The following is a 17545-nucleotide window of genomic DNA, read 5'->3' on the forward strand; positions in this document are numbered from 1 at the left end:
AATTGGTTGGGGGCTGTGTGGGGTTTCTGGGAACGGGGAGAAGTTGCCATTCTAGCTGGAAGGCGACAGGAACTCTGCTGTGTATTCTCAGCTGATTCCTGGGCGGTGGTATTTTTCAGGTTGTATAATTTCCCTTTTCCCATTTTATTTCCTTTCCCTTGATCCTACTGATCCTGTTTGTGTTTGGTTTTTTGTTTTGTTTTGTTTTGTTTTTTAGTGAGGCAATTGGGGTCAAGTGACTTGCCCAGGGTTACACAGCTAGTAAGGTTTGTTTTTATTTTTTCAGTTCGTTCTTGTTAAAATAAATCCTGTTCTGTTTTCAGGGAGGCTGCCGGTCTCCTTACTTTCCCCAATATTGCAGCGAGCCGCTTAGCTAACACTCCCCAATTAAAAATTGGTCCCCACAAGTACCAAGTGAATACCACTCACTGAAAGATTAAAGACCACAAAGAATACCGTAGACAGCTAATGACTCCACAGAGAAGATTCAAAACTTTGGCCAAAACCTGGGCTGCAGGCTGTGAGAAGCTATAGCAAAATGGTTTTTCTAGACAAGGGTGAATATTTAAATTGATCAGTGATCTCACTGATTTGCCTATGCCCTCCAATAATGCAAGATCCAAACACATTGATCTGAACATCTTTGGTGACCCTTGTCCGTGTCCTCCTTCAGGCATTGGTTTCACAGCGACCTCCTTCCTTCTCTTGACATCACATGAATCCCAAGGAGCACATGGTCTATGGATCTGTCACCAAGGCCTTGCTGGGCCGCATGACCAGCCCATCTCTTTTTTCCATTCCCACATTTCCCAAGGACTCTTTTTCTTCTTCCCTTTCAAAGTTCTTCTCTGTCCTATGTTGCAGCCTGTTCACATTCCTATGTCTCCTTCATCATTCTCTATGTGACAGTCATTTTCAATTCTTGAGATTTTCAGTCAACATCAGATCCAGATCACTGGATACTATTTTCCATATAACACTGAACACACTTGTGCTGCCTCTTGGGGAGTGCTAGCTAAGCAGCTCGCTGCATATATTGGGGCAAGGAAGGAGACCGGCAGCCTCCCTCAATAACAGAACGAATTTGTTTTAACAAGAATGAACTTAAAAAACAAACAAACACAAACAGGATCAGTAGGATAAGGGAAAGGAAATAAAATGGGGAAAGGGAAATTATAATACCTGAAAAAATACCACCGCCCAGGAATCAGCTGAAAATATGCAGCAAAACGCCTGTGGCTTTCCAGCTTCCACCTAGAATGCCCAATTCTCCTCCCCAAACCTAGAAACTCCCCACACAGACCAAGACAATGGGGATGGCTGCTCGACAGTCACATGACTGGCCTTCACTAGGCTTCCAATCATTATAATTTTTGCAGACCCATGTAGCGTCTGCAGGTGGTGATGACATGAGGTGCCAGAGCCCTGGCAACGGCTACAACCAGTCGGTGGAGCACCGTCGGTTGCGGAGCCCCAGGCCATGTGCTCACTGAGGCATAAAAACCTCAAATAACAATTAATTTCTTTACAGGTAGCTGAAAAAAGAGAACCATCTGATGGCTGCTGCTTTAAACTCTGGCCATGAACAAAATCTCCATTAGTGGAGAAGGCGAACTATGGAATCCATATGGACAACTAAGGCAAGCTGCATCTCAAGCTCAGTAATGAATAGCAAAGGAAGATGTGAGCATGCACCAGAAAGGTCAGGACTCTGAATTTCCTGGTGATGAAGTTATACCTATATCAATATGGTCTAGTAAATGACCGGTCTGAACTCTTTCTCTTATTGATGAACAAATACCATGTCATAAAATGCCTAGATTTTAGGATAAAGATTTCATTGTGGGAAAACAAACTTAACTCACTGAGCATCCCCAAAACATAAGCTACCCGTATGTCAAAAGCATCCTATACTATAAAGGTACTGCAATCTTTCCTGATGTTAATGGAGAGTGCCCCAGAAACACAGACTTAGACAAAAATGACTTGGTCTATTCTATGACAAATTTTCACCAGAATTGTCTTAAGTAAGATTCTGAAGATCACCTGGCAAGATAAGGTATTAGCCACTGAATCCTTTCTCTAGCTGAACTGCCAAGCATTCAAACCCTACTGTAGAGTGCAACACTAACGGACTGGACCCTTATCCAGTACGCCTGACATGTTTCCCTAAAAGACTATTTATGGAGAACTCACACAAGGCAAGCACTCACATGGAGGTCAGAAGAAGTGATACAAGGGAGAAGCTGGCACAATATCCAACCAGAATGCATCCCTGCATCAAAGAAAGTCCTGTGCTTTATAAGTGAAACAGAACTGCAGGAGCTCAAAACATGTGAGATGGACAAATTTAAAGACATCTCCATTCCAAACGTTCATATGAAACATTTGTGTTCTACCTGTGGTAGAGCCTTCTGAGCTCAGATTGTCCTGATCAACCATAGTCAGACACACTGTACCCTTGGACCCTTACATAGCAATGTCGACAATGAAGATGACAGAATACTTCTTAACTAGAAGTTTCTAGTTACTCATAAATAATAAAAGAGGGGCAACTAGTGGTGTAGGGATAAAGCACCAGCCCTGATTCAGGAGGAACTGAGTTCAAATTCACCTCAGACACTTGACACTCACTAGCTGTGTGACCCTGGGCAAGTCACTTAACCCTCATTGCCCCACCAAACAACTAACTAACTAACTAGAAAAATAATATAAATGAATAAATAAATGATCAAAAAAATTAAAAAGAGATACAAAATACATATATACATACATACGTACATGATAAAAGGACTATTCCCATAGAATCCCATTGCTTTCCCAGGCAGGTCATGCATAGATGACAAATTCAAGAAGGGTGAAGCTGGTTGCGTAACACACAAGGTTGATAGGGGCCCTGATGCTAAACCACCACAAATTCCCCAGTTAGAAACCCAAGTTCACACTTCAGAACCCCAAAGAGTCACAGCGTTTATACAAACTCTTAGAATGCTGACTGGATTCAGATCACAGTCAGTTAGCGTGAAGCTTGATAGGCCAGGTTCACTTCTCAAAGGAAGCAGAGGCTAGCACATCCCAGCTGCTTCTGTCAGGTCCTGACACTTTCTTGGTCCTAACACATTTGCCAGTCAGCTCCGCAGAGGCTTCTGTGGGTCTGTACACTGAACCTGCTTAGTGTCTGTGACCTATCATGGGGCCAAATTTCACTGGTGTCTGTTGTTATGCATTTCCACTGTTGACAAATGATTAATCATTAGCCAGGCTGCGAAGGACCCTCAAACCGTCATATGTTTTACAGTCCCCTGCCTGCCTTCATTTATTTACTCATTTGTCAAATGTTGATTTGGTATTCGTGATATTCACCACTCTGCAGAATCCAGCTTGGAGAGAGATTCCCTATGGATGGGGAAGGTGTCCCAGTGCTCCTGACTGTAGATGACACTGTGCTGATCAATCAATTATACCAATTGTATCAATACAGGGCCGTCTCAGTGAGGACCACTCAAATGACATCAGACTAGTAATCCATCTTGGTGATATTACAAAAAATTGGCAAATTAAGTATGTCTGCCTAGGTCATTGCACACAGTTGAATGTGCAGTCCATTGAGTTGGTTCATCAGACTATACCTGTCTTAAACAGACAATGAGCTGAGCCCCAAATCAAAAAGGTAGAAGAGAATGGGATGAACTATATTGTGCAAATCATGCAGCTGTTTCCAACAAGCCAAAACTGCTTCTGAACAAAAACCAATTTTTTAAAATAAGGATTTTTTTAAGGAATATTTTAAAAATATTCCTGAATATCACAATTTCTGAAGAAGTTAACACTTTGTACCATGCAAGGGGCAAAGAAGAGATGCCCCACTGTCACACTGAGGCGAAGCGTAAGAGCTCAGAATCAATGACACAACGAACACTCCCTCGCCATACTGTAAAGAGACAGAACATGTGCAATCGAGCCACTGAAACAAGGCTGTGACGCCACATTTCAGTGTACCTCAAACTCTGGAATGGCTAGTCCTTTAGAATTGGGCTCCTCTTGTTCTCAGGTAGAAAGATGCTAAGTAAGGGTGAGAGGGGGTTCAGATGGGTGGGAGCCAATCCAACCTATTTCCTCACCAATTATCAATAAGCACCAGGACTGGAACGCAGAGAAAAAAAAATGACATTTCCTGCTGTTCTTTTGTGGCTTATGTTTCTCCCCTGAGCTCCCTTTGGGAATAACATTCTTTCCATTGGAAAGAAGAGATTTTCCATGAAATACAAAGCAGCTGCCATACTGGAAACAAAAAAACTGCCTAATGGCAGGGTTTGGGCCCTCTATTATTCTCAAATAGCTAGCACCATGGTTTAATAAAGAGATGACAGTACTCCTAAGAGCAGGACTAGTGGAGACTTCTCCAACCCTAAAGTCCAAACGGATTGCATTGATTACCTTATTGAAGTCTATTTCATCACATGGTTTTAATAGAAGAATATTTCATGAGAATTAAGTCCTGGAGAAATCCAGGGAAATGGAGGTCTCCGTAGAACTCAAGTTATTATGCAGAGGCTGCTGCCTTTTCTAAATGTCTTAGCTTCCAACGACTGGCAAATAGGCAGTCCGACCTTTGATAAATTCAATGACAAGCTTCTCTAAGAAGCAGCTATACCGATGAATATGTATGATGGTAGGAGTCTTAGTCTGACCAAGGCAATTAACTGTCTTTTGAGAACTTTCTATATCTACTTGCTGCTTCTATGAAAATGAGACTGATGAAAAGGGGTTTAAAGGTGTTCATAAAGAACTCAAATTTTTCTGCGTCCTCACCAAAGGATGGCAGAGGGAGTCAGCCACCAACATTCTCAAGAGCTTCCTTACTCCCTCCTGACATTGCTACGTTACCCATGGAGCACTCTGGCTACCCGCCTGTCCTTCCTGATTTTTACCCCCCAAACAGCCCGACTTGTCTCCTCCTCATAACATCTCGCTGACATCTTTTACTCTGCTCTTCAAAGCTCCTCGTGGATTATATACTGGTAGCCTGCTCATCACACACCTAGCCACTGACCTCTGTGGCCATTTTCAGTTCCTTAGTGTCAACCTTATTCCATGTCTCACTGTCATAATAACCTAGCAGAATATTAGTATTAAAAAGATGGCTCTTCGTTTTCAAGGAAAGTTTGGAATCAGCAAAGGAACTTTACAACTTCCCAAAGGTGAATCTGCAGCTCTTCTGTTCGTTCAACTGTGGCACCACAACTGCTATCCCAAACAGAGTATGCATTCAGACAGGCAGCTTCGGAGGTCGTCTATCCAAATGCAAACTGGAATCTTGGCAGTAGAAATTCTCCATCTACTTGTCTTTCAGATGAGGGTGGAGGGCAACTCCTCTCTGTAATTATAGTTCTTTTTTTTTTTTTTTAAGTGAGGCAATTGGGGTTAAGTGACTTGCCCAGGGTCACACAGCTAGTAAGTGTTAAGTGTCTGAGGCTGGATTTGAACTCAGATACTCCTGACTCTAGGGCCGGTGCTCTATCCACTGTGCCACCTAGCTGCCCCTGTAATTATAGTTCTCCTCTAGGAGTTCTGGGACTTGATGCAAACGGCACAATGTCATGTGCAAATAGCCACACCAAGTACAAAAAACGGAGCCACTTTAACGTTCCTTGAAAAATTAAAAAACAAAAAGCCACAACAACCCATCCCCCCAAAGGTTAACAGGGAACTAGAGAACTATGCTCAAAATCTTCCAGTAGCTACTTCACGAGTGGTTAGCAGACCTTGGCAAACGGGGTCCATATTTCAGAGAACGAGGTTTATTAGGATAAGGGAAAGTTATCTGTGTCCCCGGGCTAGTGAGCTTTAGACCTGAAAGTGGAAAAAGCACTGGACGGGAAGTTTGTCGATCTGAGTTTACTGTCCTGCTCTGTTATTTCCTAGTCATATCGAGAAGTCACATCAGCACACTGAACGCCAGTTTCCTCACATGTGAAAAGGGGCAACACTTGTAGTAAAGATCACATAGAGTAGTTGATGCCTCCAAGAAACAGAAACCTATAAGTATATAGTTTATGTGTATAGATGTAGTAATTCAGAAAGTACCTAAAAGAGAATCCTTTTCTTTTGTCCTGGGAGAATTTCACAATTTCCTTATTGCCCTAGCTCATCTATTTCCCCACAACTACTGCAAGCCTACCCAGTCCTTCACCTGGGACCTCTGGCCCAAGCAACATGATGTTTGGTGTGTGTGTGTCTCTGTCCTTGTCATTGAACAAGTCGAAGGTGTGGCCAGATCCTGGCTGTGGCACAGGCTTAGAAACTTGGGAAAAGAGAGGCTGGTGCTGGGATGCAGACAAAGTTCTCGTCCTGGAAGGTCTGGCCTGCGTTTGCAAAGGAAATCTGCTGCTGTCATAGTGACTGCTGGAGAGATGGCTCAGGGCGCTTGGAGGAGATGGGGTGGTAGCAGAATCCTCTGGCACATTCACATGATAAGGAGACGCCTAGGAGATTTCACAGTGCCAGCAGATGAACTAAGAGATAAGCACAGGATGACGTGACTATGGTTTCACTTATATTTAAGCCTAAGGGGAAAACAATCTCGTTTTACCTCCTCTTAGAGCTCTGGGAAGTTTTGTACAGGAGCAGGAGACTGTCCATTTGTTTTGAATCCCATCCCCTTGGAGTTTGTATTTCTCATCTCATTTTCCAAGATTTGGGGGTTGGGTTTGGTTTGTTTTTTACTATTTCATTTATCTTTTTTCTATTAGAACTTTGGTAAGATTGGGTTGTGATGAAGTTTTCAGGAGAGGTTGTTATTTTTTTTCCTCCTTAAATCAAATTTCAATTGTATTAAACCAACCATGAGCTTAGTAATAAATGGACAAATCACAACATTACAAAAAATAGGAGATGACAAACCCCTGACTTTTCAAGTCATAGTCTTTAGAAGATAAAATTCGAATTGTTCTCAGGGAAGGAAGGAAGGAAGGAAGGAAGGAAGGAAGGAAGGAAGGAAGGAAGGAAGGAAGGAAGGAAGGAAGGAAGGAAGGAAGGAAGGAAGGAAGGAAGGAAGGAAGGAGGGAAGGAAGGAAGGAAGGAAGGAAGGAAGGAAGGAAGGAAGGAGGGAAGGAGGGGGGAGGGAGGGAGGGAGGGAGGGAGGGAGGGAGGGAGGGAGGGAGGGAGGGAGGAAGGAAGGAAGGAAGGAAGGAAGGAAGGAAGGAAGGAAGGAAGGAAGGAAGGAAGGAAGGAAGGAAGGAAGGAAGGGAGGAAGGAAGGGAGGGAGGGAGGAAGGGAGGGAGGGAGGGAGGGAGGGAGGGAGGGAGGGAGGGAGGAAGGAAGGAAGGAAGGAAGGGAGGGAGGGAGGAAGGAAGGGAGGGAGGGAGGAAGCACTTACTATGTGCCAGGTACTGTGTTAAGTGCTTTACAAATATTGTTTTAGTTGATTCTCAGAATTTTACTGTTGAGGAAACTAAGGCAAACAGGGAATGGTTTGCCCAGAGTTACAAAGCTAGTAAGGGGCTGAGGCCAGATTTGAACTCCAGGCCCAGCTCTATCACTGTGCTACCTCTAAGAACAGAGATTTGGAATGGAAAGGGGCCTTAACGTTCTTCTACATCCAATGCTCTTATTTTAAAGAGGAGGACGCTGAGGCCCAGGCAAGGGGAATGGTTTACCTGAGGTCACATAAGCAAGATTTGAACACACATCCTTTGATTCCCAATTCAGCACTCTCGCTGTCACGAGGCAGGGGCCCCATTTTAGCAAATACGTTGTTCCCGAAATATGGCCCTGACCCAGCTGACAATGCTTCCCCTTTTTTGGGAGACAATGTAGCAGCTGGCCCTTCCTAAAGGGAAGTCAGAGGGCCGCACACATCTTCTCTACCTTATAGCCCAAAGAGACTTCAGGCCCCTGAAGGGTCTGCTCCAGTCACTAAATATCTTCCCGACACTCCAGGGAAATGGGACAGAGACTAAGAAAGAGATGGATGAAAGCAGCTCCAAGACATACAGGGCATCGAGGCTAGCCAATGCTGGACAGACGGGACTATCTTCCAGCCCAACATAGTCCTGTGAAGCAGGTGCTGTCGTTTCTCCATCTGACAGGCAAGTTAACAAGGTAACGAGGATTGATTAAGCAACTACTATGTGCTAAGGGCTGAGATGGCACCAATGAAGAAATGAAGAGACAGGCTCAACAACTTGTCCAGGCTCCCGCAGCCAGCAAACGCCGAGTCTTCCTGACTAAATACAGCCTATTCCTTGGGACACGCTGCCTCTATAAGCTCTCTCTGGTAACCAATTTAGCTTCAGCTTTAGGTTTCCAACACTGGAAGGAATGATTGCCTTGTGAGGGAGCAAGAAAACATCATATGCGCAACTGTTAAAGGCATGGCATGATGCTGGGGGAGGAACAGAAATCTGGAAAGCAATCTGGGATTTCACCAGGTTCTCTGTCGCATGAGGAATGCTTCCCTCGTTGGACCAGTCCTAAACAAGACCGACTTTTGTAGACCACGCATTCCCAAGAAAACCTTGATTTCCCTTTGGGAGTGGGGCTCTCGTGGCTGGCGAGCCATGAAATGAAAGCCAGAAAGCGATGCTCCCTGGTGAGGTCCTTCTCTGCGATTCTGAACCAGGGGCAATGCTGGGGTCTTTGAGGCACATCACCCAGGGCCACAGAGGGCCACACAAGCCTGTGTCAGGGGCGCTGTGTAACAAAGAAAACCATGTGACTTCCAGCGGGGCCGGCTCCCGGAGCGCTGCCGGCTCCCGGAGCGCTGCCTGCCCAGATTTTTACAGCTGTTCCTTTGGGGGGTGGCTCAATTCGGGTTTTAGGTTGATTCCTGGCGAAAGCCACACCAATCCCCACCATCTACGGCATCTTTTGGCTTCTGGGAGAGGGCAGAGTCATAGGCTACTCTCTCTCCCGGCGGAATAAAGCAACGAGAAGGGAGGGAACAACTGAGAAGAATGATCAGGGAGTATTCACAAAGTGCCTCGCACAGTGTCTTGCACATCACAGGGGCTATTTAGACACTAGTTTCTATTATTTCTATTATTATTATCACTAAAGATTGTGATGAGTGCTTGACACTGGAAAAAATGCAACCATTTAGGGTCACTATCAAATCCTCCACAGATGTAAATAAAAATAAACAAGATCTCTGTCTAAAGTCTGTGGGGAGGCCTGGCTAGACAGGTTGCTCCCCACCGCTGGGCACTCTGAGCACTGCTCAACAAGTCGCAAACAAGGCTCAGTGCTCATCATGAACAGAAACATTATTTCTCATGCACTAGCTATAAAGTGCATTACTAATGGTTTCTCATTAAGCTCCCTAATCCCACAGTGAAACATATAAAACCTCCACCCACTCCCCCCCAGTCAACTGGGACAATACCAGAGGAGGCATATGCTGAGTATACCCTGCTTACGAGCTTCACCTGCATTGGGGAATGGTCACCAATTACATCTGGAAGACGCTTTCTTCTTGTGGGTTTTACCACCCATGACTCTTCTTTGAAGGTTGTGACTTTGGGGGGTGGGGGTGGGAGCAGGGTTAAGAGACTAGCTGAATTCTCATTGGAGGGGAGGAGAGGTGGGAGAGTGAGAAAATATCATTCAATTTTTAAAAATACCAGCTAAAATTTACATCTAACAACATTAGTGAGCTACAGGGTCAGTTGGGTCAGTCATTGTTTAAGAAACAGAAAAAACCTTAGGAGGTTAAAATCGTACCAATTTCCTACCATGGTTGGTGAGGTCCCATCTAAAGCATTACCTCCTCCTACTCTCTGGGGCCCTTTCCTGTTTTGGACAAAGGAAAACTGTGGCTTCTTCTCTCTTTACAAGCTGACTCAGGAATCCCATGTTACACATGGGGGCAGCCTTAGCTCTTTGCTCTTATAATTACAAAGCACTTTAGCCACTATTTCCATTTTCCATCTAGGGAAGCTGAGGCCCAGAAAGGACCAGGATTACCCCTGATTACACAAAGCAAGTTAGTATTGATCAGAACTTCGACTCTGATCACTCAATCACAAACTCCTCGCTTCCCCCGTCACCTGGCTTATTGCTTTGAGGAAAGCCTTCGACAGTGCAGAGCGGTCCCCTGTCCCATCGCTCCAGAGGAGGAGGGCCTGTATTCCTGAGGAATAAGTGAGTAAGGCCCTGGGAGAGTAAGAGCTGGGCCTCTGGAGATGAAGACAAGTCCCTCTCTCAGAATCTTTCTCTGTCCTCGGGCTGAAAGCAATCACATTAACCGCTACTCCCAGGGTCCAGGAGAACGTCAGGAGTACGTGTTCTCTCCGACAGGAAGCACGGCAAGTCTCCTGATGGTGAGCCCGTGGTAAGGCTCAACAGCGTGGGAGCTGACACATGTTTGAGCTCCTCACCACCCAATCGGCACCTCTTCCAGTCTATCTCCCACAAGGGATGCTGGTACAGGAATGACACAGACACAGAACTCACTTGTTAACTCCGACGGGGGGTGAGTGACACTGGATCACGAGGCGGCTGGGATGGATGCTACGCATGAACTATCCATGACCACGTCTTAGTTTGAGAGATAGGGATTAAGGAAGAAGATGTCATAAGCACAAGGAGGCACAGTTAGAGGCATTCATTGAACCAGACATCAGGTCCCAAGCAGTGTCCCTGGCTGTCAGCAAGCTAGCTGCACCAATACAACCGTGCCTGGCCCTCCTTCTCTTCAGGGAAAGCAAACCTGCCACGTTTGTAGGTGGGTGGGACAGAAGCCGGGGTTACAAGAGTGCTTCTTAGAGCCACTCATCAAAGATACATTTATTCACATCCATGTTTGCATAGAATGCAAGCTCTAGGATAGGAGGGTGAATTGGTTTGTTTTGGCATCCCACCTAACCTAATGCCCGCCGTGCAGTACATGCTTAGTAAAGGCTATCGAGGGCTTGGTATCTTCCACTTGGGAAGCAGGCTAATGGCCCCAAGGGAAAGGGGCTTCCCCTCCTCCTGCCTGGGCAGATGAGCAAAATAAATGGAAGACAATACCACAGACCCTATAAAGTACTGATGAACAAAGAGAATACTCAACACAGATCCTGACGCTGCCTTTCCTATCTCCAAGCAACCCAATATAACTGATGTCATCCATCTATCTTGTAATATTTATATCACAGAATCTGGAGGCTACATCAGAAACTGTCAGAGAAAATCCAGTCTTACGTTTTCCGATGAAGAAACTGAGGCTCAGACTCACAGCATAACTGAGAATAGAACCCTGGTCTACTGAAACCTAATCTAGGGTTCTTCTTGCTATGCCACAGTGGGAATAACTGATGTGTCCCATACATCTAAGAAAAGCTCCCAAGAAATAATCATTCTGGCTAGAAATTTATATTGCTACAAAATCATGTTCCTTTGGGCCACTGGACGTTAATATCCTCCTAAGTGGACTTTCTTTGCAAAAAGAAGGCTTTATTTGACCATAGAGAATAGACTTTCTCCCCCCCCGCCACTATTTCTGCTTTTAGTTTTGTCATTTTCCCTTGTTCCATCCCACCTCCCAGTAAAGACCATGGCTGGTTCAAAGCACCCTCTACTATTGGAGCTATAAAGCAGGGCATAGCAGACGGAGACAACACAGAGGCCATACTCACCGACATTGTTGAGTGGGCACTAACATTCCCCTAGGGAGGACAACAGAGTGATTGTGAATCAAAGGGGGGGGGGCAGTAAGGGACAAAGGGCAATAGACTCCACAATGGCCAATGGGATGGATTCTTCTGGGGGGAAAATTTGTATACGAGTTGGGGACAAGGGTACAACACACACAGGCCTGCAGTTTCCTTGAAAATATCTCAGGGTTTTTCATTTTTAACCATTTGTCCTAGGAAACCTTAACATGCAATTTCTCCAAGTTCATAGAGAGTATCAAATGATGACATGATGTTGGGTCATGCTGGAACATCACCAATGGTCCTCCTGGGAAACTAACAGACAGGAGAGTCTCCTGTGGGCATGGAAAGAAGGAGGCAGACAATGACAGGGAGAGGATGCACAGTCATGGAAGGTTCCATGTCCCAAGAGAACAGGGTTGGAACACTGAGACTTCCCTGCTAGAACTGCACCCCTTCTTGGGTAAAGGTTCTCAACAAGGGTAGCCAGAAACAGGGTGGAAGAAAAACAAGCCAGTCGACTGATGGATGCTGTGTTTAATTAGCTCTCCACTGTGGTTTGGCATTTTTTTTTTTTTTAACAAAAGGGACGCTGCATTTAAAGAAGCGACGCAAAAAGTTATTTCCTCCCCCATGTGGCAGACAATCAAGAAAACCAAGCCTTCTTAAAAGGACCTCTCTGCGACTGCAGGAGCTGCAGGGGTCACTGCATCTGTTTGGCAACAGCAGAATATGTGGATATGGTCAACAGGGCACCAAGCAAAGAGTTCCAGCAAAGAGTCCTGAGACTTCACCCAGCTCCAGCTGCAATCTGTATGCACCATCTGGCAAAAATCAGCACAAAGAAAACTCCTTTTTCAAAGAGTTCAAGCAGAACTACTTGAGACTGTGTGCTTGGGGTCTGTGCCCGCGGAAAGACGGCTTCCCTTCTGCAGGTCCCTGTCACCTCCTGACCCTGAGATTACCTTCCAGAAAAGGTTATCAGGACACAAGCCTACCCAGGGATGAAAGGAAACCTAAAAACAAAAAACAACAGTCCAGCAAAAGAGGGGGAAAACACACACACACACACACACACACACACAAAACTTCCTTGCTTTGTTAGTCTGACAGTCACTTTAGGTGTTGACAAAAGTCTCCATCTTGGAGGGGCATAAAGTCAACAAATCAATATGTCTGTGGGAACCCGGCATGAACCAAAGATAACAAGCAATTCCCCTTAACAAAGGACTTCATCAAAACATGCCACGTCATCTCTTCAGCAGGTAGGGTTGGTGATCCCTGCTTTACCCAGAGATGTGGGCAACAGAGCTCTCTCCTTGGGATCCTGCCTCCTGAAAAATGACATGGAAATCTTCGGGAAAGAGGCCCGAATGCACATCAAAGAATCCCTGACTCGGAGGAGGCTTCGGGGGTCCCTGGAATAGGACCCACACCCCACACACCCAAACATCTCGTCAACAGCAAGCTCGCAGAGAAGGGGCCTCCTGGGGCAAGAGTGCGCTCTGTCTGATTTCCAATAATGTGTTATTTGTTTGGAGACATTCGGGGCACTTACTAGACCGTTTTAAAATTGTGGCTATAAACCACCATGAAAGTCCTGTAGAGCAGGGGCGCGCGCCAGAGCTCCGTGCACTTAACCGTGAACTCCTCACCCTGCAACATGTGTGAGAGATACACTGGGGGATCCTGGCTCCAATTTACAGGCCCAAATTTGCCATCTTGTCAGAGACGTAAAAATGTACTTTATAAAGACCCAGCTGTAATTTCCCAAGCAGCAAACGTTTCCTTCCTCGGGAACATGAGAAAATAGCTTTCCTTCCCCACCCCCAGGCCTTCCCTCCCCTCAAATGAAATGGAAGAGCTGAAGCCAAGTGAGTTTGCAGAAGAGCCACCAGAGAAGGAAAAAAAGACAAAGTGACCTCCCTCCCAGAGCCCCGTCCCCTCCCAACACGCGCGCGCGCGCGCGCACACACACACACACACACACACACACACACACACAAAAGCATGCACAATGCTGAATGTCACAGGACCAAACCTGTGCACATCAAGCACGGCATGAGGAGTAAAGGAATAAATCTTATTTCCAGGATCCTACCCCCCTTTGGGGCATGGACAGAACCATAGTTCGTTAAGGTTTGCAAGTGTTAGCTATGCATGGAAGCCTCTGCCACCCACGATTCTCCCCGTCCAAGGAATAACAAGAATGAACAGAAAGGTTCATCATTAGCAGGGCTGGGTGACCTGAGGACAAAGAAAAGTACAAAATAGCCCTTGGAACATGCAGCATGAATAGTTACAGGGGCAGAAAAAGGAGCAGTGAGGGCTAAGAATCACCAGGTGGTTAAAGACATCCCCAGTCCTTACTCTGCCTCTTGGAACTCTAAGTGTGAGATTCCTGATCCAGTGGCCAAGAAGAGAGTCTATGGTAGGAAGAGAATCTGATGCTTACATTTTGGCTACAAATAAAATCAGAAGATAAAAGGAAGAACCCAGTGTAAAGGGGGCACCTGAATCCTTCATGGAGAGGCAAATAAAAAAGTGAGCAGAGTTGGTGTCACCATTCCTCCAAAGAAAAAAAGAAACAATATTTAATGGAAACAACATGTGGTTGTCTTGAATTGCTGTACTTGTGATAAGAATTTACAAATAGAATGCAATGAAAACTACTGCAGATTATGCAGTAACATTATTTACACATAAGGTAGAGAAAGCCTATAAAATTCAACAAATCCCTCCAAATAAAATCAATATGTTGTAATACTCAACGTCTTCAGTGCAAATAAGAGTGATAACTGAGGATGGCAAAAATATGTTGGAAGTAAGGAATATGAAAAGAAGGAATTTAAAGATTTGCATACTACTCAGACACTTCACACCTATGTTATGAATACTTTTTAAAAGAAGAATCAGAAAGCAATGGAAACAGAGGGCCAAATGACATCACAAAAAAGGAAACTAATTAGATTTTGATAGACGAGAAGCAAATGGGAGTCCTTTTCTAATCAGTCTTCTGTGTATAGTAAGACCAACAACTTATTAGATAAAATTCAAAATTATTACCAAACTAGAAGAAAAATAAGATACGACATGCAAATGAAAGAACTCCAATTTCTTGATCCAATAAGCTGTCAGTGACAAAAATGGGAAATGGATAAAAGAACAGATATTGACACATACCGTACCCAAAACAGTACATCACCATCCAACAAGGAAATTTTGAAAGCCTAAAGCTAGATCAGGCACCAAACACCTGTTTCCTTGTCAAGTGTAGAGAAATGGTTGCCAAAGGCAACAACAGCTAAATCATAAATTCACTTGTAAACTCTTCTGGAAGAAGATTTTGGATAATTATAAATAGCACTGCCTCATAAACATGAGAAACAGAGGAGGAGAAAAACCAAGCTTAAGAAAAAAGGCTGCCTTCCCACCTCTCCAATGAAAAAAGGAAGCTTAGAGAGATCAAACTTAAAAAACAAGAAGTCATCCAAAGGACATTTTAAAGATGAAAACAGGTCTATGAACAAAAAAAGCAATGTCTTTAGGTTTTTATAACAAACTCTCTTTCCCCATCAATGACAGTGGAGCCACCACATTTTTACTCCAACCTCATAGTCTCTGATACAGCAAGGAAAAATGGCAAAAAAAGAAAATCAATATGGGAAAAAACAATCAACCACTCTATAATTACTTGTTCTGCCTATTATGTGAATAAATGGACTAGACCAATACACAGAGAAGGCCTCTCCTGGAGGCTACGAAAGGGTGGGGAGAAAAGGCTTGGGGCAGGGAAACAACTTCTTATGTGGGCATTTCCCCAAAAGAGGTAACCATGAGAATATCAACAATGACTATGACATTTCCCACTTTCTTGTGCCTGGAAACATTTTAAAAGAATAATCTATGCAGATATTAGGGGCATCTTCAATGAAAGCTCGAGAGGGGAGCCCTTCGTAAATGATAGTCTACAGCAGGATACACAGTCCTACAATTGACTGAAAGGGCCTACTGTGCTTACTGACTGCCTGTGATTTAGAAAGAGAAACACCCACTGTTTTCCAACAGGGTATCTACCATGCCTATGCCCAAAGTACTAGGAGATTCCTTAAAAGACATTAATGGCACTCCCAGGCAGATAGTGATCATTCTCTCTCCATTAGCCACCTCTGTGTCCACACACTTGTTGCTTAAGGATGGTGGAGAAAATCACACACCCACACCTTTACCTCATTCACACACACACACACACACACACACACACACACACACACACACACACACACACACACACACACCCTACCTACCTCATTCCACCCTTACCCCTTCCTGCCAGTTGGGACAGGGTCCACCTGAAATTTATGTCACACACTCTCAGTTAGGTTCTCACCGCTACTAGGCAGTCCTACTACCTCTCTAACAAGCTATCCCACTCTACAATGGCTCTTCCAAACCTTTTCATCTGTCCAGAAATCTCCCTTGGCTCTTCCTCCCCACACACTCTTAGCTGAGATCTTTGTCTCATATTTTACTAAAATAATTCTAGCCAATCACTGTGAACTCCCCCTTCCTTCCTCTTTCTCCTCTCCTCTCACTGTCTCACTGTCTGCCACTCTCTATCTCATCTCACATGAAGAGGTGGCTCTACCTGCTGCCAAGGTGCAACTGGTCCCCTTCCTACTCACTTCAATCTCTCCCTCTGGATGGTTTTCTCCTGCCGACAAACATGCCCATGACTCCATCCTCACAAAACCCTCCCTTGATCCCTCCATCCCTGCTAACTACTGTCTCATCTCTTCTGTCTTTGGAGGCTAAACTCCTTGAGAAGGCTTCAAGAAGTGCCTCTACTTCCTTTCTTCTTACTGTCTTCTGAAATCCTTAAATTCTTGATTCTGACCTCATCATTCAGCAGAAACAACTCTCTCCAAAGGGATCAAATGATCTTGTAACTGGAAACCTGATCGACTTTTCCCAATTGGCATCCTTGTGGACTCCTCTGCATTTTCTGACCCTGTTGATGACCCTCTTCTCTGTACTAATTTCTGCTCTTCAGATTTTCAGGGCTCCACTCTCTCCTGGCTCTCCTACCTAAGGGACTGGCCCTTCTTCATCTACTTTGCTGGATGATCTTCATCCAAGTCTTGCCCACTAACTGCAGATGTTCCACAGTGCCCTACCCTAGGCCTGCTTCTTTTTCCCCTCTTCATTTAGTGATCTCCTCAGCTTTCACAAATTCAATGATCATCCCGAGACTGATGGTTCTCAAAACTACTAATCCAGCCTGAGCCTCTCTGCTGACTTTGCAGTCTTGACTCTCCAACTCTGTATTAGACATCCTGGATTGTAGACACCCTAAACTCAACACGTCCAAAATGGAACTCATTATTGTTCCCCCTCATCACTCCCCACCTCTTCCTCTATTGCTATTGTCCTATATTACTGGGGTGCGTGACACCATCCTCCCAGTCCCTCAGGCTCACAACCTGGGAGTCATCCTGGATTCCTCACTCTCACCCCTCACATCCAAGCTGTTGCCGACACCCATTGATTTCAGCTTTGCTGCCTCTCTGGACTATGTACGCTTCTCTCCTCTAACGCTGCCAACACGGTGGTACAGACCCTCATCACCTCCTCCCTCTATTACTGCCACAGCCTGCTTGGGGGGAGGTCTGCCTGCCTCAGCTCTCTCTCCACTCTAATGCATCCTCCATTCAGCCAATGAGAGCTTTCTAAGGCAAAGGTCTGATGATCGCATCATCTCCCATCAATAAACTCCGTGGCTCCCACCAGTTCCAGGAACAAAAATAAAGTTCTTTGTCCAGCTTTCAAAGCCCTTCATGATGTGGCCCCTGTCTACACTGCCACCTTAGTCCTTACTCCCTGACATGCATTCTTCTACCTAGTGA

General features: G+C 45.0%; 1 protein-coding gene across 7 annotated transcripts in view; it reads right to left on the bottom strand.

Annotated features, from left to right (window-relative positions):
* The window catches only part of EXOC6B (exocyst complex component 6B), a 606916-nt gene that overhangs the window by 231248 nt on the left and 358123 nt on the right, over positions 1-17545 (bottom strand). For 2 of the 7 annotated variants that reach the window (XM_043983595.1, XM_043983596.1), the window contains exon 19: positions 11622-11651. The exons of the other annotated variants lie outside the window; for them this stretch is intronic. In XM_043983595.1, the coding sequence (XP_043839530.1) occupies positions 11622-11651 (30 nt within the window). The remainder of the gene's footprint in view (positions 1-11621; positions 11652-17545) is intronic. 7 annotated transcript variants of the gene reach the window in all.

The sequence above is a fragment of the Dromiciops gliroides genome, chromosome 2, assembly GCF_019393635.1.
Source record: "Dromiciops gliroides isolate mDroGli1 chromosome 2, mDroGli1.pri, whole genome shotgun sequence".
NCBI lineage: Eukaryota > Metazoa > Chordata > Mammalia > Microbiotheria > Microbiotheriidae > Dromiciops > Dromiciops gliroides.